This window comes from Aulonocara stuartgranti (genome assembly GCF_965226115.1).
Source record: "Aulonocara stuartgranti genome assembly, chromosome: 18".
NCBI classification, from domain to species: domain Eukaryota; kingdom Metazoa; phylum Chordata; class Actinopteri; order Cichliformes; family Cichlidae; genus Aulonocara; species Aulonocara stuartgranti.
The window spans coordinates 19,691,913-19,707,855 of record NC_138954.1 but is presented as its reverse complement, the minus strand read 5'-3'; the positions used below and the strand labels follow the sequence as shown (position 1 = coordinate 19,707,855).

General features: G+C 40.2%; 1 protein-coding gene across 4 annotated transcripts in view; it reads right to left on the bottom strand.

Annotated features, from left to right (window-relative positions):
• Window positions 1-670: 670 nt before the first annotated feature.
• The window catches only part of tnr (tenascin R (restrictin, janusin)), a 216,458-nt gene continuing 201,185 nt past the window's right edge, over window positions 671-15,943 (bottom strand). For all 4 annotated transcript variants that reach the window (XM_082513738.1, XM_082513735.1, XM_082513736.1 and 1 more), the window contains 6 exons: window positions 14,774-14,906; window positions 12,959-13,110; window positions 12,666-12,762; window positions 7,277-7,438; window positions 6,671-6,834; window positions 671-4,297 (listed from right to left, as the gene is read on the bottom strand). In XM_082513738.1, the coding sequence (XP_082369864.1) occupies window positions 4,178-4,297; window positions 6,671-6,834; window positions 7,277-7,438; window positions 12,666-12,762; window positions 12,959-13,110; window positions 14,774-14,906 (828 nt within the window). In that variant the 3' untranslated portion in view covers window positions 671-4,177. The remainder of the gene's footprint in view (window positions 4,298-6,670; window positions 6,835-7,276; window positions 7,439-12,665; window positions 12,763-12,958; window positions 13,111-14,773; window positions 14,907-15,943) is intronic.

Below are 15,943 nucleotides of genomic sequence, written 5' to 3'. Positions count from 1 at the left end.
GTTATCCAATTCCCGTGGTTGTTTTTTTTAAACAATTTCACTTAAAATTGCACCAATACTAAAAAAAAATCCTCCTCTTTGTAGATGATGATTAGGTCACGAGCAGTTGTCCAAGCATTTCACTACATATCGTACTGTGTATGACTGTGTACGTGACAAATAAAATTTGAATTTGAAATTTGAATTTGAATGATTAAAATTTAAAATGAACGTGTTATTGTTCTTCTGTGCCTACCTGTAATATTGCATAGGTTGGGTTGTTTTAGGTTCATGCAGGCCTGTTTTGTCTGTTTGAGAATAAATTAGAGGTCTTGTAGCCAAACCACACTGGCAGATTGTTATTACTGCCCCTGGCACTATTCACGAGTAGAAGTTGCATTTCAGTTCAGTTTTTAATGGCCTCCAATTAGAGGTGGAGAGACTTTGATAAGTTTAGGACATGGAGTTGGTTCTCCATGCTTCGTTATTTCATTGGAGCAAAATGGAGAAGGATTTTCACAGTAACCATAATCCCATTTGTTTAATATAAAATGTGACTCAAAAATGAGTGTCTATTAAGCAAATACATCCAAGCAAGTTAAAGACCCCGTGAGCAGTTCATTGTGTCATCAAATTTATGTAACAGCTTGCAGTCAGCGCTCACGAAACAAAAAGGAGAGTCGGACACCGATTCAGACTATTTGAATATTTTATTAATATGTAGAAAATGTATTAAAAAAGGAACTATATAGTACATGTTTAAGTCAAACTAGAGCTAAATTTGACAGTAATATCCAAGGTTATCCAACAATAATTCCTAGTTTCAGCTTACATGAGCGTTTCAAACAGTCAAGATCACATTTTATCAACATTTACATTTCCATGGCAAGATTTGTCAAATGAATGCAGTTACATTATCTGCCTATATAAGAGTTATTACCAACCACGGTGGCAATATCAGTTAAGTAATCTGTGAACACAAACCCAATAAATAAAAGCATTTTCTTTTTTTTTTGTTGTTTTTGTGTCACATCAGTCACAAAGAAACAGGAAAATAAATAGCAGTGAAATAAATAAAGGGAGCAGATATCCTCTCAAGTGAGTGGGCCAGTCGAGATAAATACATTACTGGGTAATTATACAATATATGGACACAAGGTCAATATTGTCCTATTGTGTCTACAGAGAACATCACCAACGTTTTAGCTAACTCAATGTAAATGGTTACCAGGAGAAAAAAAGAGAAGTGTATGATTTGTGATGTCTAGGACGGACAGGTTCCAAGCTTTGAAGCATTTGGCTCAGCCCTAATTATTATGCTGTCAGTATATCAGTAGCATAAAAAGGTCATATAATCGCCATAACATTGGTTAAAGGTGGTATCGTAACTTGTAAGAAGTTCAGTACGAGTCTTAAGTTTAAGCAATGGGGATAAAATGTACTTTTTAAACCGGATGCTGTGCAATAGGTGGAAAAGATTTTATAAAACACAGAATATAGACCAGATGTGGAAAAAAATATCAACACAACTTGATCTCAGGTAATGAGGGAAGGAAATAATATCAAGAAAATATTTCAGGCCCCTGTTTTTCTGTAGAATTTCATTGGATTTGTTTTCTCATGTAAATGCAAAGAAGAAGAATGGATGTGGATCTGTGGATGACGTTAAACAAAATGCTCGTTCTGTGAAGTTATTAACGGTTGAAGGATTATTGCAAAATAGAAAAAAATCAAAATCAATGGAAATATAACGTTAGCTTTCTTTAAGAGCACCTTATAATCCGCAGTGAGAGGTATTCCTCACAATGCAAATGATTTCTGTTCCTTTTCTGCTTCCCGACCTTTGTTCCTCGTACATAAAACCCAATGAGGCAAACTTCCTCTAATTAGTTAATGAAATAAGTACAGATAATTCTCTATTCTATTATAAATCACTACAGGAGATGGGCTGAAGCAGTTACTTAGACACTGAAACATAAATCAGACTCAGGAGAGATCATGTGATCACCTGACTTGGAGGCTGATAATCAAAGTGATCTATATCTTCTACCTAACAAACTTCAGGAGCACCTTTTACCCAGATCAACAAAGAAACGTGACTACAAATCAGATTGCAACGCATCCTCAGGACATATGGTTTTTACTGTCAGGCTCTTGATTGCATTTTAGTCCACATGCACAAGTCTCCCTCCAGCCTTCACCACAACACTGGTTAAAAATACAGCACTTAAAATGGAGATGTTCAAAAGGGCTTGTTGAATTAGTTTGCATCTTAAGGGGGAACACATCAAAAGCTGTTTTCAGCTCTATATCTACATGAGTATATTGTTAGTAGTTCATAGAGGGGAGAGTTACTAATATTTTAAAGTCTAAATGGGGAAGAAATAAAGACAAATATACAAAGTCGCAATAGGAGCCAAAGTCGCTTGCTCACTCCTGTGAGAAAAGTGAAGAAATAAAGAAAAGTTCACTTTCCAGCTGATCAAAAATTGAAAAAAACAGAATCAGACTATCAATCGTGAGACCAAATGTCGCTTGCAGTGATGGTGACATCGATTTCCGTGGACTGCTGTGTGGTTCATCTTCCGACTCCGCAGAGGGCATTTTCCCCCCCGAAAAGGGGCCAGCAAAACTCCAAGAAAACAACTTCAAGAAAACCAACTGGCTCCCAACACTTTGTGCGACTCTGTGAGCGGTGAATTAAAGCAAAATGTTTGGTGGGCACGCTGCAGATTACACCCGCCCAGCTAAAAAGGAATACAGGCTCAGCCGTGTTTGCTGATTTTGTTGTTTCACCAGGGAGCTTAAATTGTGAAGCGAGTAAAAGAAGAGCACAGAAGAAAGACTTGGCTCCTCTCCACCTACTGTTCTGCTTTCTTTGTTAGGTTCATTTTCAGCCAGCAGTGGGAGAGAGGTGGGCCAAAACATGCGCTGTACCCCTGACTTTCCCCTGCATAGAATTTAGCGATCATAATGCATAAAATTACGCCTGGGGACACAGTTACCATAAAAAGTCCCTGAAAAAGTGGGACTCTTATTAACACAGGGTGGAAAAAGCTGCTTCAGTGACTTTGGTGACTGGCATCTTTCCAAACAGCAGGCCGGGCCGTTATTATGCAGATCTTTGGTTAAATGTTGCATCTATCAGCGCCATCTCTGCAAGCAATCAGAGCATCTATAGCAGGGGTCAAAAAGCAATTAAGAGATTGTTATTTTTGGCCAAGAAGACGAGCTCGAAAAATCTAATGCCCATTAGCAACCGAAGAAATGAAGTGAATGACCAACAATAGCTTTGCTGTGTTCCCACTCACAGTGCAAATACTGTCTCAGCGTGGCCACCAGTAGTAGTAATAATAATAATAATAACAACGATAATAATGATAATAATAAGAGAATCGTTTTATTCTGCTTTAAAATCCATAATCCATAAGATAATGAAAAAAATAAAGTAGATGGTTATGAAGCTGCTGCTGGTGCACTGCTTTGTGAATGTTTTGTTTTTTAATGCTAATTATCCAGAAAATTAATATTAATTTTAATATAGGGTCAAAAACCAAGGCATCAAATAAATGGACTTTGTCACAATATCAGGTATAAAAATAGATATATATTTTACAGAGGGTTTTAAGGGCATATACAGGTTTTTTTTGTTTTTTCTTTTAGTTAAAAGTGTTATTTTGTAACGGTTAAAATAATGCTAGCTCTCACTCCTGAGGGCGCTTCTGAGCACATCGTAGGGAAAGACAAATCACGGATTAAAAGAAAAAAAAAACAAAGCTTCCTGGTTTGCCTTTCCTCTTGTTTTGTCTTTTTGTTTGTTTTATACAGCAAACAGAACCATTTTCATTCATAGTATTTAATAAATTACATACAGTGTCTTCTAACTTCTGGGCAGAAGTACAGCAGGGTAAGACAGCTAAAGCTGGGCAGGTGGAGAGATCAACAGAGTTCGGACATTGCTCGAGCCTCGCTGCTATTTTATGATTACATCCGTGGTTATAACATCTTCTTGTTAATGTTTTAATAAAATATTAGTAGATTTTTGTCATATTCTGCTTCTTCTTTGAGCCTCACTAACGTTGCCCTGCCGCGGTCACATCCCAGCCTGCTGCTCCTGTCAGTGAGGCACGCGAATAGCAAAAACTCAACATCCGAACTCCATTTATCCATGACTCTGGGCTGGATCGTGGCGATTCATCTATACAGGGGCAGACCGCCTCCTCTTGCTGCTGATGCTGCGGAAATTGAACGGCCTCATTTTCATCTCCACAAAGGGAATGGAGAACTCGTGGCCTTTCCAGTGGTACCAGTTGATACCCTGTAAAAAAGCGAGAAGTACAATTTGGGAAGCAGCTCGGATCAACAGGATTTTTTTCTTCTTCTTCTTTTATTTTTTTGAGCACATGAGATATGAGATATTTCTGAAGATGGAAAAGTTATGCTTCTATTTAAGTGTAGTTTTCATTTAAATGAAGCATTCAATCCAGGATGATAGGAATCCTGACTTAATAGCTAGCAAAAATACGACCCTGGTGTAATTACAGCCTGAGTCTAGCCTTTCTAATCCCCATCACCACCAACATTTCTTTCGCCGCGTGTCTTTATGGCCGAACATCTCTGCTGCCACCTGTTCCCGTTTCATGTCATTAACAGATGAAGAGGAAGGCATGGGAGCAGAGTGGGAGAAGCGGCGATGCTCAAAAATCCTAATCACGGCTTCACACAACACATTGAGCCATTTCACTATGAAGCAAGCAAAACGAGGAATACCACACACCAGTCAGAAGGGACACGAAAAGCCCTCAATTATCCCACATCACATGTACAAAACACAAAAAAGTGTCCATTTTCGTGTTTGGCTGGGGTGCCAGTGCTTTTTTATTTTTAATCTCACATTTAACAATTTGTTCCGTTCCTTAAAGGAACTTGAAATGCTTGAATTGTTTGAACTTACTGGGAAATGAAAGCGTATCTCTTGACAAATTAGTCTCAAGCGCCATCCTCTTTCATTAAAATCAGACGAGTAGTGTAGCAGATTTGGTCCTTCAAATTTTGACCTTTCATTAAAAAACTCCTTCATCAAGATGGATGCTGGTAGCAAGTTCCATGTGATTTCATTTGCTAATTATTACCCTTTCATAATGACAAGTTTTAGCCTTTAATCACTGTTCTGTATTGGATCCCATTAAAGTGAGACTTGTAAATGCCAAGATACACTTTCAAAACCTTTTTCAAAAGATGGCACTTACTTTAAGGCTTGATTCATTCAAATAGCCAAAAAAAAAAACACATTTTTAAAAACTTTCCCACTTAGAACTGGCACGTTCATGCAGTAAGGTTGAATGAAGTTTTCAAAGGATTCCTATTCTTGTGAACGTGGTATCCATTGCACACCTCGTGGGAGCTAATTTGGCACAAAGTTGATGTGGATTCAAGAATGAAGTCATTCAATTTTGGTCATGAAAGATCAAGGTTAGCGTGGTCTCGCAGAACACATTATGAAAAGATTTTAAAAAAAATATCTAAGAGGACAAAACTGTAACGTTTAAAAGATCAAAATTTAGCTGCAACATCAAAAATATTCGGCACAAACATTTGTTGGCCGATAATCTGAACAGAGGTATTTCACAACGACTGCAAAGCTCTTTTACTATTTGTGTGAAGATGTGGGCGAAGAACATCTACATGCACTATATGTCTAACTTCATGGCTTCAGTTTTAATCCCATAGCATCAGCTGGTGTTGACATTTCAAAAGTTTTCACCACGTATATAAAATAAGTTGGACATGGAAGCACACTTCAACTGACTCGCTGGCCAAAATACTCAATAACCCACAAAACGGCTATCAACAACTTTCCCTTCAACTACTTCTCATCTGTTATTTCTAATGGAAACACTTAAACTGTGCTGAATTTCATTCCCATTGCAATGAGCTGACAGTTAAATTTTCACGCTACAGTCATGAAAAGGAAAGCAGTGATTAGAGACCGCAAACAAATTATCGCATGTGTGTTGAATTTGCGATCGTGCTGCCTCTGAAACAGTTGCTTCCAGGACATCGTTCAGGTTTGTGACCACTTGCAGTCATCTGCATCTACCTTGACTTTGTTGCATCAAGGTGACAATAAAACGGCAATCAATTTGCAACCGAATGGGGTCAAGTTGCAATTTCAAGCGGTCTTGTGATAATGTGGAAATTGTCTGAGAGTGATTGGAGTCAGATTGTGGCTGTTTGGAGACAGGTTGCCTTCTTCCAGGCATTGCAAACTTTGCTGTAACAACTCACCTGATGCAAAAAACCCCCACAATTTTTCCTAATTGCAAGGAGGATGCCACCCTATTTTTACTGTAGTGTGACTCAGCCAGGTGATCCCAGAAGGAAAAATAGAGTGGTTTACATCATATTTTCTAACATAAACACAAATGAAATCAGGAAGCACAAAAAACAAAATAACTATCTCCGGTCGCACCGACTGAAGTTGTGTCCTGAACATACTGTCAAACTAGCATAAACCTCTCGGAGCTCAGGTTGCTCTAAGAGACTTCGTCATGTTTTAAATAACAAACACAATAGTTTTGCCCTCTTTTTTAAAAAAAAAAAACTTGCACCACAAAATTGTCAAAATTATATATCATTCATTCAGGATCATTTCTTTTTCATCACTTAATATGTATATATGAGCACTGACCTGACTGTGCCTGGACTCGCCGTATTTGCCATTGAGGTTAGCCCGGTGGCAGTTCTTGTACCACCAGGCTCCTTTGTATGACAACGCACAGTTAGTGACAGCGATGTCATTGTCTCTGTCTTTTGTCGAGAAGGGCCGACCCTGGTGGTAGCTCAAAGAGTCACCTGGGATCACAACAGAGAGAGAGAGGTAGAGAGCTTTTAATATTAGTACTGCTTCCTAAGAAACACTGAACTTCTGTGAATAACAGCGGGACATAAATGAGCCAATAAAAGCAGGAGGGTGACAGGAAGATGTAAGAGGAAAAAAGTCCCAACTTCAGGCTCTTTGAGTTTATCATGAGAGAGAGAGAATTACGATCATAAACATAAGGGCATCATGGGTAATTGTGGTATATTGTCACACTAACAGACTGAGTGGACAGGAATGGAAATGTGGAGGAGTGCTGAGGCAGGTTTACAACGACAAAAAAATGGCAGAGGCATAGGGACAATTCTGACATAAAATGAGGGTCATATAGCAAAAACTGATAGCGCTGAATGTCACCACTGGCTATTTTGGGGTATATATATATAAATATATATATATATAATACATATAAATTACCAGCTGTGCCATTGTATTCTCCTATCCTGAGCTTGTAGAGATTTCTTGCATCTCCAATGGAGAACTTGTCATAATTAGCGTAGACTGACTCCTGTCCGTCCCTCATGTCAATCCTCAGCTCATAACGTCCCTGAGCGGCAATCTTCTGGATGTTGTCTAGACCTGCAGAGAAATGTGCAATTTTAGATTCAAACTGAGTTATATTTCCCGTCTGAATTACCCCAACATTCGATCACCAAAAAAAAAAAAAAAAAAGATTTTCAGGTTTAGTCAGACTTTCCTGTAGCAGGAAGTCTACATTGAAACATCACCAAGATGTGCAAGCATAGGCAATAATGAGCAGTAGCAGATTTAAATGAAGACTGTGCTGCCGAGATAAGGCAAAGCCCTTAAAAGAATTCACAGAACAATTTACAATTTGTTGTTTGCAAACGCCTAATCGCCCCGAGATGTTCTCATGTGACTGCTTTAACCACCTGTTATAATCTTCACAGGCCCGATGTCAAGCGTCTTCATCAGCTGGCCTTGTGGCTCTACTGGATATGATTGGCAGTGTCGGCCGGTGGACACCGTCACCACCAGCCCTCCGGCAAATGCCAAGTTTGCGAGATATGCAGCTTTGCTCTCTATCTTAAAGGTAGCAGATACGGGGGGCTCGTTTGAGCCCCGACAGCCGATAAGGCCCCGCACTATCCTGAGCGATTGGAACTGCCTTCGCTATCAGATTACAACAAGCACCCATTTGGAAAAAGAGCCTCCTTCCCTGCTTAACCTCCGACAGAAACACACATGCACTTTTTCTGAACCCTTGGAACATTTTGAGCAGCAAATAAATAAAATAAAATCCCCAAGCCTTCGCTGATAAGAAGTAGGAAGTCAAAATCGGGGGAGAGCAGGGAAACTAAATCTGCTGTAATATGTCAATGGAAAGTAGATAAAATCTATGTTACAACCCAAAGGCACTTAGGGTGACAGGGGAAAAGCTATTGTTATAATAAAACTGTGTTTAACACTCAGTCATCTCTAATATCCATAGCATATCACCGCATTATCAGCAATTAATCTGTCGCACATCGTTTTTCTTTTTTCTTCTTCCAACACTTTTATGGGATCAGACTGCTCTATTCCAAACTGAGGCAATTAAAAATGCATTGTGAAACACTATTGCGCTCTTCTCCTATTATACTACCAATATTACCATCTCATCAAATTTTATTACCACTACATTTCTCTCACAATGAAGCAGAAACAAGGAATAGGGGGATTAAAGAAAAATCGAGAGCAGGGGATAATGATCGCAAATCGCACACAGTCGCTGTGCGTTTCTCTCCATTATGACATCATCAAACTGGCATTGGATTCGGGATAAACCGGTTAAGGTCAGCGGGGGTGGGGAGAATAGATTGGCCTAGAGCTGCAATAAAAATGGCTGTTCTCAAGCTGTAACGGATAATAATGAAAGTTCAATTTCCATATTCTTTACTGCTGGCCCGTTAAGTGCTCCTTCTTTTCAGTTTGAGTGGATTTAGTATCAATGTTTATGGTTGGTATATTGCTATTCTGTGTGCAGAGGCAGTGATTAGCTAAATGTTCCCTGCAATGGCTCTCCAGGGCTAAGACGGTGACCTAATCTCTTGAAAGAGGAGTGAAGGTCACCTACTCTGGAACTGCAGTGACCATCTGTAGGACGATAACCTTCACGTTTTTATGAGGATAGACTTCTTTACACAGTGAAAAGTGAAATGAGAGCGACTACAGCGCCAGAATGAGACGCAACAGAAACATAGCAATTAGCTTAATTGATATGAACACAGCTCCCTGTAACATTTAGGAGTGCAGGGATATTCCGATCAGTGATTTGGGAGGAAGTAATGTCCATTTCTACTTGTTTATTTTGGCTAGCAACAGATGTCTATGTATAACACATAATATACTCCAAAAAATGCAACATTCGCTGTGTTGGGGCTTGATGAGGGCAGCGATTAAAACCAGCATTTCATTTCACAATCAGCTTTGCGAAGCAGTGTAATTCCTGTCATCAGAGACTTTGCTCGTTCAGGAGAAACAAGTTGACACTGGGCCTTATGTAGAGTTTGATTGATTTTTACATGCATTTTAGGCAGTAAAGACATTAAAAGACAATTAGTGTTATTGACCAGGGGGGCAACACTGCATATTGCAAGGAAACCCTGAGGATTTTGTTCTTAAATTAAGCATTCATTACAGTTATAAAAGTAGGCCTTACATCAGTTACACCACAAATTTCACCGACCCCAGAGTGATCATTTTCCTCCGCCTCCTCGGATCCTTTTCACACATAATATTTTCATAACACATTTCAAAAACCTGCGATATATGTAGTGATGGCTGCACTCTGATCAGCAGTTTCATTTTCATGGTGTCTGTAGGTGGATACCGGATCATGCTGTCATGGTGTTACGAGGGCAGCTGAAGAGCAGAAAGCCATCAGTAATGTTTCTGGTGATTCCTGTGCTAATGGTTTCCTGCTCACAATAATTTTAACCCGTGGATGAACAGAAAAAAACTGGAGTTAACTGGAATAAAAACTAACAGCGCTAATACAAAAAGTAATACATGGAAGAATTTGTTCCAATCTTCTATTGTCCAATTTTAGTGGCCTATGTGAACTATAGCCTTGATTTCTCTGTCACACACACGCATTGTGTGTTCAGAGATGCTTTTTTGCATACCTTAGTTGTAATGAGTGCTACTGAAATACTATACCATTCTATTTGGAACCAAAGCCCATGCCACATTCAAGTACATCTCCTTTTTTCCCCATTCTGATGTTTGGTTTGAACTTCAGCGAGTCCTCTAGACCAGTGGTCCCCAACCTTTTTTGCGCCATGGACCGGTTTATGTCTGACAATATTTTCACGGACCGGGCTTTAAGGTGTCACGGATACAAACAACAAAATGAAACCAGTACCGGTACCAAAAAATGAAGAAGATTTATTCATAACACATGGGAAAAGACCCAGGGAAACCGAGTTAATGATAAAAACGATTAAAAAATAACACTTAAAAACCAATAAAAACCCTGAAAACGATGAATTTCACACCCAAGCCTCGACTCTCGTGGCCCGGTACCAATCCCGGGAGTTGGGGACCGCTGCTCTAGTCCATGTCTACATACCTAAATACACTGAATTGGTGACATGTAATAGGCTGATCAGATATTTGTGCTAATGAGCAGCTGAACAGAACCTAATAAAGTGTAAATAAAATTAAAAACTATAAAACTAAAATAAGTGTAATACACTAAAGAAATTAGTGTTCTGGTCTCAACATTTTGTGTTAAGACCTGTAAAGCTGAGGCTTCTGTGTGCTGTGCTGTCAGCATATCTGTCTTGCTTTATGGGGCCGCTCTTGACGCTCCACACCCTGAGGTTACATTAAGCTCCTTTTGTGCACCGAGGACAAAGTTACAGCGCAGCCAGAAGAAATAGGATGGAATGGGGGAAAGTGTATCCTGGGAGGCACCTAGAAAGTAAAGGAAGACCCTGGAGATGAAGGTACCGTTCTACGGGGCCTGCTCAGAATCGGCGAGAGGGCAAATTATAGCTGATTCAGCTGTAGTGGAAACAGGTCAGATGAAATGTAGTCACTGAGCCAGATACGCTCAGGCATCTTTAGACTGTATTGTACTGACATAGCCATTAAAAACAATCTTTCAGATCTGTGCCAGGAAGCTTTTATGCAATGCCTTCAGGTGCCTCCATCAGAAAGAGAAAAAACATTCCTGTCACTTTATAGTTCACTATCCACACTCAATACTTAACAGTGTGCAAAGGAGAGGGATTTCTCTCTTTATTCTATGTGTGTGTGTGTGTGTGTGTGTGTGTGTGTGTGTGTGTGTGTGTGTGTGCAGTATCATCCTACAAAAATATTTAATATTTTTATCAAAAGCTCTTTGCTTCCGGGAGTAATTTCCTCTCTTCTTTGTTGAAATACAAAAACAGATAAATTATTAATTCATACCAGCAGACAGCAATCCAACTTTTCCTGTTGAGATAAAGAGCTACCTTTGAACGCGCTCTCTTGTGTGCATAACAGTAACAGGAACAGCTGACAATATTATTTAATTCGGCTCAACAACAACTCAAAATAAATCTTTAAAAATAGCCAGCGTGAAACCCCCACCCCAAACAAATCTGATATGCTCAACAAGAACTGTACACTCTTTTACTGGATTATATTATATTGTCAGCTCATGATGGGTTAGATTTTAAAAAAAAAAAATCCCTTTATGCTTTTACCTATTACAGCGTGCTTAGTCACAAATGGATGCCGCAGCTATCTTGCATTATTATCCAAAATGTGTCATCAAAGTAGCAGGCTTCCTTCTGGCGATAATGCAATGCCGTAAAATTTCCCCGCCGTGTTATTTCTTTCTTTAATCAAAAAGTTCAAAAAAGCATTCCACTCAAGGTCCTGATTCACTTGATGAAATATTCATGTAATATTTTTCCTTTAATCATCTGCACCAAAACAATAACACAAAAACTGGCCCATGAAGAAACATGAGTCATTTGCACATTTTTTTAATGAATATAATTATTGTTTCATAATGAGATTTGGAGGGGGGGGGCTGGGTGAAAAGTATTCAGCCGTCCATCAAAGCAGTGAGGACGTTCTGTTGTTTTTGTCTTTGGATCAGTGTGACGCTAAAAAAACAATTACCAAGTCATTTCGGAGAGAAATGAGCTTTCAGAGATTCCAGTAATGAATCGGATAGACTTTGTGAAGTCAAGTGCTAAAAGACGAGATGAGCGGCGTGACTCTCTGTCTTTGCACAACGTGAAAAATCTGACGAGAAGGGCTTTACAGCCTGCACAAAATATTGAAGACATCTTTCCTCTCCATAAAACAGATATATCAATTGAAACCAAGTGAAAGCTATGAACCTCTATTGATTGTACCTATTAAATCCACCTCAGTCATGGGGGACAGGGTGTAGACAGAGAGAGTGTTACAGCCTTCAGAAAACTGCAGCAGAAATTGAACAAAATGGGTGGCAGCTTGCAGCTCAATATTGCCCATAAAATGCAGCTGAAATATATTGGGCAGAGTGACAGGCTGAAATACGACGGTGGCAGACCTGACCTTACCTGTGAAATGTGCGATTCACCTACAAGTCAATCAGTGTCAGTTTTTTTTCCAAGAAAAACAAATAAATGCAGATAATCTCACCCCTGCCACCTTAACCTCACCGAGTGATGCAACATATGTTTCTAGCCAAGCCCGCAGACTTTCAGAAACTCAATATGTTTTTTTTCTCTGTCTTGCATTTGACAACTAAACATAATGAGTGAACCTTTGCTTTGGAACCACAGTTTATATAATCGTTATCTAGTGGGAGATTTACCAAGCCAGAACTCATCCTCCAGGTTTCCAAAGCCGACACGATAATCACTCCACTTCCTGGAAAAGTCCGTCAGGCCGTTCTGACGACGCTGGAATACCTGCAGAACAATAAGGTTTATTGAAACCGTTTGAACCACACGGCTCATAGGAATTTGTCTTGGCGTGTTCACATATAACAACACAAGACGCATCTAACAAAACTCTATGGAGGTTATAGATCAACCAATCAAAGTAGTACATCCTATACTCAGATTGGTACATAATTATACACTAGCTGTCTTTACACCCACTTACAATCCAGCCTCCTTCATCCGTGGTCATGTCACAGTACACCTGCACCCCCTGGCTGGGGTCTCTGTTGATGTAAATGGTGTAGATGCCGCTCAGAGTCTCTCCATTTAGCAGGTGTTGGGCGCAGTTCTGAGGTGTCGCAAATAGGCGACTCCCTGGAAAAAAAGGCGGAGGACCAGTGATGAGAAGTTAAAATTTGCTTGCTGTTCCCCATTTTGACTTAAAAATATTCAGCTTGTCAAAATGTTGCTCTATTACAGTATTTAGAAGCTTGTTACTTTAGATATTATATCAAAGGCATGCTTTTAAACATCATTTATTAAGTATTTTTTGCCTTAAGAAAATGAGCTCTCCCCTGACTCTAACTTCCTCTAACAACTTGTGGCCATCATTTGGTTGAATTTGTTGAAAAATTCCAAAGGATGTGTCATGCAATGTAATTTGCTCTGCAGGTCAACAGTCGTTCTCAGGACTTTGGAGGCAACACAGAGAATAACCAGAAACAATTGTTAGGCATTGAAGTAAAATCAGAATTTGTCACTTTTACAAGCCTGGCAGTTTGTGCCAATGCTGGAGTCATCTGTGTAGGTTTACAGTTATCCGGTTAAAGGTAGTCTTGAGAGTTTGAAAAGAAGCCAACAGGACTCCAGTTAGAGTCATTCACACCTAGCTCCTATGCTGGGTAGTTAACAATTTGCTGTGTGAGCATGGTACGTTCCATCTGAAGAACACTGACCAGGCCCGCTCTATGAACGTGCTATAGCTTGTTTTTAAGTGCAAAAAACCAACCAATGGCTGTATTGCTGTAATGCTGGCTCTACCTTACTGAGGAGCAAAACGTTCCTGTTTTTCTTTACTTTTTCAACTTTACTGTTGGAATGCTCTCAGGTTAGGAGTGACGTCACTCCCAGCTCTGGCATCTGACTTCAGAGGCAAACAGGAGACAGGATTAACATCATCTACAAAAGAATCCAGTCTTTCTAGTAAAGTGCTTCTGGTCAAAAGGGAATATGACCAAAGTCTAGGGAAATCTAGGGCATGATTATCAGGGCATTAAGTTCACTTACAAAGTATTTCTGTGTCTTATATTTTGAGGCCAGTAAATTTGCTGTCAGTTTCAATCTATTCAGAAACTGCTGATGCAGCAGGTTGCAACAACATGAACTTGGTGTTTTGAAATTGGATGTGACAAGAGAGCGGCTGGGTCTGACTGTGAGAGCACACACTCATTGGCTAACAACCTAGCATAGGCCTCAATTTTTTATTCAGTACAACCCAAAATGAGTACAACTTACTCATCAGGTGTTTACAGACGTTTAGTCAGAAAGCTGTTTTCTATAGCTCTGGGTGTATTTCTGTCACCACATGTGTCGCCACCTGGTGGCCAATAAAAAGAACAGGCATTTCTAAGATGGCTTAACTTTTCAGACCATGGCGCGATGTCTATCCTTTTTGATTGCCAGTGATATGTTTGTATGCCACAGATGTTGTGATTTATTCCTGCTGCTTTATGATGCTTCCTGACGCATCAGACATGCTGTCACACAATAAAAATTAAAGCACATTATTCATACAGCCACCCTGCAGGTGCAGCCTAACAGTAATTTTCTCTCACTAAGCGATGGGGTAAGGATGGAAATTGTGCTTGACTTTGGGGAACCATTACTGTGCACGTCTGTTAGAGTAACTGTAATGCAAAATGCAGCGAAAAGTCTCAGGGGCCAAGAAAACTCTACACATTAGTATCGCTTTCCCAGCTTCAATTAAAGAATACAAATGCATTACGTGTGCGTGTGATTGAATGAGTGCATTCTGTACCTGTAGTAAAGGTGGTAGAGACTACAGCGCTGGTGTCTAGTCCCCTCGCAGCCTGGAGCTTGACGGTGTACTCTGTAGTCTCGGCCAGTCCCTCCAGTCGAATCCATGTGTCCTCTGCATCGAGAATCAGCTCCTAGTGCACACACAGGACCAAATTCACTCGCGTAACGCATACTGTGTGAGGGAGGCGATGTCCGATAAAGAAACTACATTCTGTAAAAGTAATAATTTAATGTGCATTCAGTACAAACCTCAGGGTAAAAATAAAACTGTGAAATTAAATTCTGAGCCCTTCAGATATTCGTTTTTAACACATGACAGCTGGACTTCAGGCCCAGTGGCCCATGGGGCGATCGTGGCTCAAAGAGTTGGCAGTTCGTCTTGTAACCGGAAGGTTGCTGAACCCGAACTCGAACCCCGGCTCGGACAGTCTCGGTCGGTCTTGGGCAAGACACTTCACCTGCCGCCTACTGGTGATGGCCAGAGGGGCCGATGGCGCGATATGGCAGCCTCGCTTCTGTCAGTCTGCCCCAGGGCAGCTGTAGCTACAACCGTAGCTGCCTCCACCAGTGTATGAATGTGAGAGTGAATGAATCGTGGAATTGTAAAGCGCTTTGAGGGCCCCGAAAAGCGCTATATCAATGCAATCCATTGTATATTCTCATGCTAACAGAAACAAATGAGGAGTATAGCAAAGAAATTAAAACTGCACATTAGGTGAAACTTAAATATTGTACGAGTTACGGTAACACTTCCTTTGTTTTCACAGGTGAAAGTGCAAGAGAACATGCAAAAATTTAAAGAGCAGAGGAAGTGAGAAACAAGAGATGCTAAGGGCGGGGTGGGTGGGGGAAATGAAAGACTTTTATCAGACAGCTGCGCTGAGAAGCTGCAAAGCAATCAGGAAACAAGAATTTCTATTTTAAGGCGTGACACCACAGTGCAGTCGCTTCCTTTGTCTTTGTCTCGAGGAGCCAAGACGTTTGACCGATTTGTGAGCGTACTTTCTGTGACACCAGTTTCTTACATGTGGCATGAATCCAATGGCATGAGGTTTGACCGATGAATACAAACTTGTGCGTCTACGTGTGTGTGTGTGTGTGTGTGTGTGTGTGTGTGTGTGTGTGTGTGTGTGTTACAGTCTGGCCTGAGTACACATTAAATATAAAC